The sequence below is a fragment of the Barbus barbus genome (assembly GCF_936440315.1).
Source record: "Barbus barbus genome assembly, chromosome: 22".
Lineage (NCBI taxonomy): Eukaryota > Metazoa > Chordata > Actinopteri > Cypriniformes > Cyprinidae > Barbus > Barbus barbus.
The window spans coordinates 3499956-3510517 of NC_136750.1; the positions used below are offsets into that span (position 1 = coordinate 3499956).

At 38.2% G+C, this 10562-nt stretch overlaps 1 protein-coding gene across 1 annotated transcript; it reads left to right on the top strand.

Annotated features, from left to right (window-relative positions):
- Positions 1-2663: 2663 nt before the first annotated feature.
- LOC306888319 (forkhead box protein A1-like) lies at positions 2664-6483 on the top strand. Its single transcript, XM_079446535.1, has 2 exons — positions 2664-3098; positions 3784-6483. The coding sequence occupies exons 1-2, from the start codon at positions 3027-3029 to the stop codon at positions 5029-5031; spliced, it is 1320 nt and encodes a 439-aa protein (XP_079302661.1). The 5' UTR covers positions 2664-3026; the 3' UTR covers positions 5032-6483.
- The last annotated feature ends 4079 nt before the right edge of the window (positions 6484-10562 follow it).

Below are 10562 nucleotides of genomic sequence, written 5' to 3' on the forward strand. Positions count from 1 at the left end.
CACTGCAATGTAATGTCAAAATGGCAGGGCTATTATCAAATCAATGTTTACTGAAACCAAAAAATATATAAATTAATGTGATTTTATTTTAAGACAAAGTTCTCATTTTTATTTAGTTTAACGTTAAATACACACAATAAAATTACTAAAACTTTAACAACAATTAAAAAAACAAAACTAGTATCGAAATAATACTAAAATACCAATGCTTGGAGAAAATCTCGTTGGTTTCTCTGGGATTTGCAAAAGTCTCTCTTTGCTGTAATGATAAACTTTGTCCAGCAGATGGAAATATTCTCCCAACATATTGCAACTTAAATTAGTAAACGGAGGAATTAAATGCTAAAAAAAATTATATTCAAAAATTGGTGTTTTTCAAAAATACCCACAAAAGAACAGGGGCAATAGTTTTAGATTTAAAACAACATTTCTAACATAGTCATGCATTTCGGTACCTGTGCAACCCACAAAGAACGTCGTGTGGAATCCTACAGATATACTTTCCTGTAGAATTAACTAACATAGGCTAGGTTATAGGATATGATATAACAGAATCAGCCTATATTGGCCAAATCATTGGTCAGATGTGAAACGTAATTAACTGACTTCAGCAACAAATGAATAAATACATAAACATAAAATAATAAGCTATATCACTTAGGCATAGGCCCATTACATTATGTAGCCTACTGTTAGGCTATTACAATACCCTATATATACATTAACTCTTAAAAATAAAGGGGCTTCATGATGCCATAGAAGAACCTTTTTGTCTAAATGGTTCCATAAAGAACCTTTAACATCTGAAGAAGAAGGTTCTTCAGATTATAAAAAGGTAAGGAGGAGATAGTTCTTTAAAGAACCTTTGACTGAATGGAACCAAAAATGGTTCTTCTATGGCATCGCTTCTAAGCACCTTTATTTTTAAGAGTGTACTTCTTGTAGTCCATTTATTCTAACAGATTTTCGCATGTTAGCCTATTTGAAGGCTTCCATGTGAATTAGACTATCATTAATGACTCACTGCTGTTTGACATCCTCAAAAGCCTTACGACACGTTTCTAATATTCTGCTTCCTCCATTAGCGTGACCCATTAAGACTATTGTTATCCAATTATAGAGGTGTTAATGAGCGATGCGCCGCTGCATTGGCATGAGAAGCGCTGAGACAGCAGGAGGATGTCCAGATGTGTGTTCGCCAATACATCATCTCAAGACACTGCAGGGATTACTGAGAAGAAAAGCGTGCCCAACACTAGTTAGACACGTTTGCAAGCTCGCAAGACATTTTGTAGGCTATTTTCATTTTGATCGTGCAACCCTATAGCCTATGCATTTGAATTATTAGAGGGACATTTACAGTAAAAAAAAAAATCCAGTCGCGAGCATTCTGATCTGATGCTGGATCATAAAATTAAAATGAATTGAAGGAATTCTGTGAATAATTCTAGCTAATGACTCTTTAAGATAGACATTTGGTGCCACAGGGGTTGTACGTGGGAACATCCCATAAAGTTGCATTTTGGGGGTCAGTCTCTCCTAATCCTGTCGACCCCCCGCCAATTGATCAATTACATCTCCATTCATTAGCCATTAGGAAATGCATTGATATTGTGATGCTCCTGTCTGCGCCTAACAACAGATGTGTATTCACATAGCCTCGCGCATCGCTGGTGCTGCTTCTTCACGGGTCATTTCAAGCCAAGAAAAGTTTGAGGGGAAAAAGTCTGCTCTTGTGCAAGAAAAATGTGCACGTTTGACCACTTTAAACTCGCAAATAATGAAACAAAATATCAAATGAATATAATGTTAAATTAAAACGAAAATTAAGGCATTTTGTCGCTTCATATTCGAATCATATTCTGTTTAGCAATCAAATCGGTGTATTTCGATTCTGTCGTATTTTGCTTTTTAGTTGTTCAACGCACATGCCCTCAGGATTGAGAAAAGACTGCATGAGATCGTCTGTTTAAATCTCGAGAATTAATCATCATCCTTTGCTCTCTGTGACCGACGTGAAAGTGATATCCGAGGGGATTTAACAACTTTTAAACCTGGTACCTCAGATTACTGATGTGGACCCCTGCTGTGATGAGTTTATACCACGCTGAACACATCACTGATGACAGACGCATTAAATGATGGACTGAGGACAACAAACTCCAGAAAAAAGCCAAAGAACTTCACACTCCATAGCATATATCTATAGACTAACAGGCGTCACGCCAAATTTAAACCGCAAAGGTGGCACAGAAGCGCTTCTGAAGTGGCATTTAGGTCCAGGCACAAACGCATTTACACAGAAAATGCACCTTTATGGAGTTTGATAATTTAGGGGCTGAGGTGGGACAGAGCAAGTATCATTTAATCTGGCTTTTATGCGGTTTTGCATTTTTACGAGAATTGTGAGCAGGCACAGCAGCCTGATTTATCTGTGTAAAGACGACTTTATAAATTTTCTCCATTTCATTCAATTCCATTCATTTTCATTGTAGGCCTGAAGTTGTCTGGGATGACGATTGAGATGGTCGCGTCGGCCGGCCAATATACAGAACAGCAGGGGGCAGGGGAGACCTTTAGGGACGTCCTCCTGAGTCCCGGGGCCTCTTGGGCGGTCCCTCACCTGCGCCTGTTTAAAGCCTGAGGTGAGGCTCTCCTACATTACTCACCACAGAGACCTGACGCCGTCTCCACGACAGATTCACTGTGGACTTCTCAGGATTACTTGAAAATGTTTACGGGTCCTGCCACGCAAAAAACTGACTGAACCAAGTGAACTAATCATGAGAAAACAACTTATTGATCCACGGGACTGAAGAAAACAGAAGAGCTTCACTTTTTTAAACTTTTTATTACAGTTCATACTGTAAAATACGTGGAATTACAAAGTGTGTCGTCTTGTGGGACGTTGTTTTTTAAGAAAACCTCTTTTTTTTAAAAACTCTTTAAAATCTCACGGGCATTTTAATATACGTTTAGTCTCCTGTCGATATCGCGTTTCTTACGAGTTACGACTTTATTCGGGGATGTTGAGCTCCGTGAAGATGGAATCTCATGAAATTCCGGAATGGAATGCTTTCTACAGTGAGACAAGTGAGGTAAGATCGAGAAAGTCTGCAATATTCTTTTATTTAGATAATAATATAGATAGATAGATAGATAGATAGATAGATAGATAGATAGATAGATAGATAGATAGATAGATAGATAGATAGATAGATAGGTATTATGTATTGTAATATTTGCATGTTAATTTTACTTTATTAATATAATAGGCTATATTATAGCCTATTTAAGAGTCGACATTTAGTCTTGTGTAGGCTACCAATTTTACATTTCAGTAGATCCAACAGAAAACTTTGTGAATTCTATGAAACATATAAAGCAGCATTAACTGCTCATTTTCTTCTGCATTTGCATTTACTGTTATTTCTGCGCAGAGCTACTTTGTGACCGTGTTTGCGTGAGATTGGAATTATTGTTATTTTTTATTTGTTTAACTCTATTTTTGATATTCATTCTAATAAATCTGAGGAGTTTAAAAACATCGACCTTGATGTCAGTTTAACTAATAATGAGTTTTATATGTTAAATGAAATGAAGTGGTATATTTTTTATTATTTATGTATTTATATATATAATTTATTTTAGTTCGGCATAAACTTTATAATATAGAAGCCTAGGTGAAATACATTTTATTATAATTTTGTTTGTTTATAAATTATAAGGTTTTGCTTTTGAGTTGATGACACAGATTAATGTCCTGTGGTTATTCTTTTTTAGATGTACTCCTCTCCGAGCGCCATGAACTCAGTGAGCAGCTTGAACAGCTACATAAATCTGAACTCTGCCTGTTCCACATCCAGCATGAATATGGGCTATCCCAGCGCAGGTCTCAACAGCAGCCCATTGAGCAGCATGGGTGGAGGCCCCAACCACATGAGCCTGTCCCCTGTCGGCTCCTCTCTGAACCCCAGTCCTCTGACCCAGCTGGGCTCTTCTGCCTCCTCCCTGGGTTCCCTCTCGCATTACCAAAGCATGGGTCAACCAATGTCCCAGATCAGCTACCCCTCTCCTACCTCTCTCAACCGGACTAAGGAGATGCCAAAGCCTTACCGCCGCTCACTGACCCACGCCAAGCCACCATACTCCTACATATCCCTCATCACGATGGCCATCCAGCAGTCCAACAGCAAGATGCTGACGCTCAACGAAATTTACCAGTGGATCATGGATCTGTTCCCGTATTACCGCGAGAACCAGCAGCGCTGGCAGAACTCCATCCGCCACTCTCTGTCCTTCAACGATTGCTTCGTCAAAGTGGCGCGTTCCCCCGACAAGCCCGGCAAGGGCTCCTACTGGGCGCTTCATCCCAATTCCGGGAACATGTTCGAGAACGGCTGCTACCTGCGCCGCCAGAAGCGCTTCAAGCTGGAGGAGAAATCTGTCAAAAAGAGCTCTGCAAAGTCTCAGGATGGCAGCAGCAGCGCCAAGGGCAACCACAGCGGTGAGGGGATTCAAGAGGAGCACAGTCCCGCCACCGGCTCCGAAGGTGCCGACTCTGCCCATTCCGACAGCTCCCATCCCTCAGAGGAGCAGCAGAGGAGCCTGGTGCAGCTGGATTGCCCGTCTCAAGCCCCCAGTCTTTCGCACAGCTCGCCAGTGCCAATCCCGTCCTCTGTGTCCTCCTCCATGCCCCCGTCCGGCTCGCACTTGCACTCTCAGGGAATGGGGGGCAGTCCTCACCTGTTGGCCAGCTCGATGCAGCACCTGGATCTGCAGAACGACCCACTGAAGTCCATGGACCCCCACTACAATTTCAACCATCCGTTCTCCATCACCAACCTCATGTCCAACGAGCAGAAGATGGACCTCAAGTCGTACCAGGACCAGGTGATGGCTTACAACAGCTACACCACAACTTCTCCGGTGGCCACCAAACAGATCTATGACAGCGCAGGTCCGTCCGCCATTGACTCTGGTGCGTACTACCAGACCCTCTACAGCAGGTCTGTCCTCAATGCATCCTAATGTGTTTACCAGCCATTTGAACTCTACAGACTCTTAATGGCAGGACTCTTACATCTTCAACACAGAGCTTGCTTTGCCATTGATAACTAAGCTTCGGTTCCTGCACTCTTAAAAATAAAGGGGGTTTTCACAGTGATGCCACAGAAGAACCATTTTTGGCTGCTCAAAGAACCTTTCAGTGAACAGTTCTTAGAAGAACCCTGTTTCTCAGTGTGAAGAATCTTGAAGGTTTCCGTGGATGATGAGGTCCTTCGTGGATCCATGCCAATAAATAACCTTTATTTTTAAGAGTGTGCTGAGAAAAGTGTTTTCACCAGAAACAAGGAACGAGTTCCGATGCTTTTTATTTCCAGAAACTAATTTAATCAACATATATTCAGGAACTAAACGTTCTGGTTTCAGATGTAACGCAGATGTATACAAATGATGCCACGTGTATATACTGTTTTGGGGACGCAGGAGTCAGGCATTTATTTATGAAGGGAAGAATTTAATATATCTCGTATGATTTTGTGTTGTGAAGTTACGTTAACAATGTGATAATTAGAGGACGTGAGCGTGATTGCGGAAGCGTTTGAGTTCAGGTTACTGCTGTGAACAGGTGTTACTGTGTTACAGGGAAACTCTCCTGTTTTGTGTTACAGCACAACGCATGTTCAGTTGAAGTGCACTAACATACAGTGTACGTTTACGGAGAGTGTGCATCATTATGCTTGTCCCTATAGAGAAGCTGAAGACATGACTTTTTTACTCTTAGCCATGAAGTCATTTTGTATATTCTGAAGAGTTAAGAGATCTTAAGAGATAAAAGTTTGACAAAGACGGATAAAACTGTGGTAAATACAACTCTTTGTTTTACAGACTTCCCTTTTTTAGAAATACTTGCAATAACATTCATGAAAAAGAGGTTGAAGATGTTTCACTGTTATTCCAGTGTGCCTCATGGTCTGCTCTGCTCAGCTGAAGCTGTTAGTAAGATCAGCAGACAATGCACTATAAGGGCCATTTCCATACAATACTTGCACTAGTGACCTCTCTGTTCTTCACTACTGGGGAGGGGTGAGATCGTTTTGTTACAACAATGCTTTGTAACTACCTTTTTATCAGAAAATCATACAGACCCTATTGAATTTGCCATGATGTATTTATGTAAGATCTCGTCATTTAAAAAAATCTCCCTCAGAGATTTCAAAGCCATTTCAATAATAAAAACTTTGTCTCAAGCCATCATGTCATTTACAAATTTCTTGCAAGTCTTTTTGAAATTTGTAAGAAAGCAGGTCAGAATTCATGTTCTTGTACTGTTTCGAATATTTAAACCCAGCTTTTTGGCCATTGGGCTTAGAAGATAAGTGTCTTAATATATATATATATTGCTTTGTTTGGTTGATTGTTTCATGGTATGTTCTTAAAGTTTATGTTCTTTTCTTATTAAAAAAACCCTCACATATCCTTTGGAGTTCTTTTCATTATTACATTTTCTTAAAGTAAAAATGTGACTACTGAAAACGTTAAAATGTTTTTAAGGTTTTATCTGTATATTTAAATATATATAATGCAGTGATAAGTCTTAGAACAGCTTGTACACTGACCCATAGACAGTGTAGTTTTACAGGTTTTGTGGGAATTTTTGTCATTTGTATGATGGCTTAAAATACTACAATACACCAAATTAAACTGTACAATAACAGGAAAAATGAGCAAAATTATTCCCCTAAGAGGGTCATGCCCCGAAGGTACTAATATGCACCTTTTAGTAGTAGATTCGGAACAAAGTTGTCCTTTTTTTTCTTTTCTGTAGAGTGCAGGAATAATCAATATCAGCAGATCTGTTTATTGCACAACTAGAGAAAAATACAGAATCGTAAGATGTAAACATAGCCCATTTGAGACCAGTTTTGACATTTGAGCTCAACAAAAATATTGGGTTTGACATAAACGTGTGGAGTTAATGCAGCTTGAGTGCTGCAGTCAAATTGTTATGCTGATGATATCATTTGTAATGCAAACTTTTATATTAAGTTAGAAAACAGAAGCATGTTCACTAGTGGAGCCCACTGAATGTCTAAATAAAACAATTCACAATCTGAAGAGTGACATTTCGAAGACCCTTACTGTAAAATGAGCATGAGCAATATAATAACCACGTTGCAGACATGTTCCATCTGCCAGGATATTAACCCTATCATCTTTTATTGTCCCAAGAGCATCCGGCAATGAATCATTTATACATCAAGAACCAAAAAAGTTCACAAAAACATGCATTTTTTTGTGTTTCTTCTATTTTGGTGTGAAATATCCCACCCTGTCTCTTTTTGTCTCGTTACTTGTGAGATTGATGGCGGCAGAACTCTGAAGCCACGGTTCAGCTCAGTGTTTTTTGCTTTATCACAGAGAGCTGTGAAGCCATTCTCTCTTGTCAAGTCATTCTGGAGAGCTCTTTCAAAGGCAGAGCGGATCGCATGCAAAAGCGAGGGAAGGATGAAAGATAGACGGGGCTGGAGAAAGAGAGAGAATGTAAAGTAGACTCTGCCCTGGGTCTCCTGGTGGGAATCTATAGTAGCTATTTCTTCATGAGAAACACAAAGGGACCTTGCTGCTGGGGCTCTAGCCTGATAAGATAACGCCAATACGCCACTGATATGGTTTCCACGGTGACACAATGGCAAATTAAGGACAAGGAACAGAGGGCCCTTCCCATCATGATTAAACTGGAACGTACCTTTTCCTTTGTGACCTAATTAAAAACTTTGGTTGTTTCATTCGTAAATGGTTCATTGCAAAACACGCTCTCTAATGTTGATCCAAACCTGTATGACCTACTTTCTTCTGTGAAAACTGTTTATTGAACGTCAGTAGGGTCCCAAACAACTTTTAGGGTTCTACAGATGAAATAAATAGTCATACAGGTTTGGAGCATCATGAGGGTGAGTAAATTATGACAGAATTTTAATTTAGGATGAACTGTCCCTTTAAAAGCAATGTTAAAAATAGAAGCCCTTTAAGTAAAAGAAGTACACTTTATTATACTCTTTATTTAGAGTACTTTTTAAAGGAAAAAAATAATATTCTTCAATGTAATGTTTTTGGATACTTAATTGCATGTTATTTACAATTAAATGAAAATGTGTTATAGGTTAAAATAATATTAAATGCAACTAGTTTAACTTAATACTGCGTTTTTGACCCACTTAAGTGTCTTTATATGCAATTTCATAATTATGTCTGTTGTGTTTGAAATATGGTTGAAGTCTGCTGCTGAATGTACTAACAAGCGTTTATTTTAAACTGAAATATACTTTAATGTCATTTTCATTGAAAATGTGTATACAGGTTTCAATAGAAAAAACAAGAAACACATCAGAATAAGTATAACTTCTTTGAAGTCTGACGTTTTTGAAGATTATTAAAACGTGATTTAAAATGCACTTTAAAGCAAAACTTTTAATTTGACATTATTACAGAGTGCACTTTTTAAAAGTGAAAGTGTCTCTCTTTAAGTGCACTAAGGTGGCCTTTTATTTAATTAATATATTATCTGAAAGTACAGATTTGAATATATATATATATAAATATATATATACATTTATGATTTGAAGCACACTGCATAAGTGCAATCTTTTTTACCAGCAAGATTAATGATCACAAGAATATTAGCCCTAATAGTCTCATACAACAAACCACAGTGTTTTCATTTGCACCAGTGTTTTTAAAATACAACAGGTGCTGCTTTACTGGACACTGTGAAGGTGAGTAATAACTTCCGTTCTTATGGTATTAATCCAGGCTGTTATGAGCCATATTCTGCTGATAGGACACCAGACGCTGATAAGAGACATTCGTGTATAAAATCACTTTCATCTCTATTGCTTCCTTAGTCTTGCCACGTTTCTGATTAGGTTCATCCTGTTCACCACTTTTTAAAGTGAATCGAGTATATGCAATACAGTTAACCCTCATGTTGTGTTATTTTGGGTGATGAAGTAAAACGTCATACAGGTTTGGAACAACATGAGGGCGATTAAATTATAACAGAATTTCCATTTTGGGCAAACCGTCCCTTTAAAAAAAAAAAATTATTGACATTACGTTTCTGTGAAACACTGTAAATCTGCTTTGACACAATCTGTATTGTATAAAGCACTATATAAATAAAGGTGGCTTGACTTGACTGGTCATTTTATCTTTATTGAACTAAAACTTACTGACTTTGCTAACACAGTGTATAACAGCTTTCCCAAAAAGTTAAATGATTTTTGTACTTTTTAGGATTTTTTCCTACTTTGTCACGCTTCTGATGTTCCCGGTTAAAAAAGAACCAGCCTACAAAAAAAAAAAAAGTTTTAATTGTGCTCTAAAAAACCTTTAACTCAAGTTTGGTGTTCCAGGTACAAAAATGATCGACCTTTTAAATATAAACATTGCTTGTACATGACTCCTTTTGTTATGTTATCACCATATCTTAGATCCAACCTTTTCATTAACTTGTTTTCTTTCAGATAGCACAGGTTTTGTACTTATTTTGATCGTAACCTTTAGGTTTTGAGTGAACATGCTTTTTTTTCACTTAAAACCTAAAGTGCATAAGCTCAGATCAATGAGGCCTGATCAGTCAGTTCCAATAATAAATACAAAACCTGTGCTAATTGAAAGAAAACAACCTGAATCCAAGATTTGGTGATAATATAGCATAATTAGACATTTAAAATCCATTCGGTCGGTCATTTTTGACTGGGCACACCAAATTAGGATTTTTAGAACTGCACAAGGTGTAATGATAAAGTGAGAAAACTGAAATGGAGAGAAGGGAATAAAGGAAAGGCGAGCTAATACACGCATTTGGTCGTCCCAGAAGATGTGTTATGCAAATGACGAGCGCAGCATCCTTAACTGTATCCTGTAGGAGGGGTGTGCTTTGTTGACTTTTGCGGGCGTTCTTTAAAGATGTGCTTATGGGCCTCACGGAGCAACAACCTGTTCAAGCCACAGGCGATTACTTAGGTGTCAGGTTTTTTCAAGGTGTGCCCTGATGCAGACGGATTTAAACTTTCTTTTCTTCTTTTCTTTTTTTTTTTCTTTATGAGTGCTGACGTTTGAGTCATTTATGATGATAAACGAGCCATTTTCATATTAGTCATTAAGAGTCTGTCAGAGTGGCATTCATTTGAAGCATTTGCATATCAATAAAATGCACTTTTTCTGGAATGGAAAGTAGAAAGTGAATTTCTTAGTATGAATGACTGGTAAATGATGTGGTTTTGAGTGAACTGTTATCTAATCGAGAATGAAACCAAATAATCAAGGTGGGTGGGACCAAATGTGAAACTTTTAGAGTCGGTCATTGAAAAACCCATATTGATAACGCTTCTCAGTATTGCATGTGCCTTCAGTGTCTTTGGCCGTTTTGTCTTTCTACAATTTTTCAGGGTATTTTTTACCTTAAACCATCCATAAGCTATTTTGAGCACAAGTTACTGTCACTCCATTGGCTCTCTGTCTACAACAGGTTTCGGAGAAGAAACTGAGCCAGC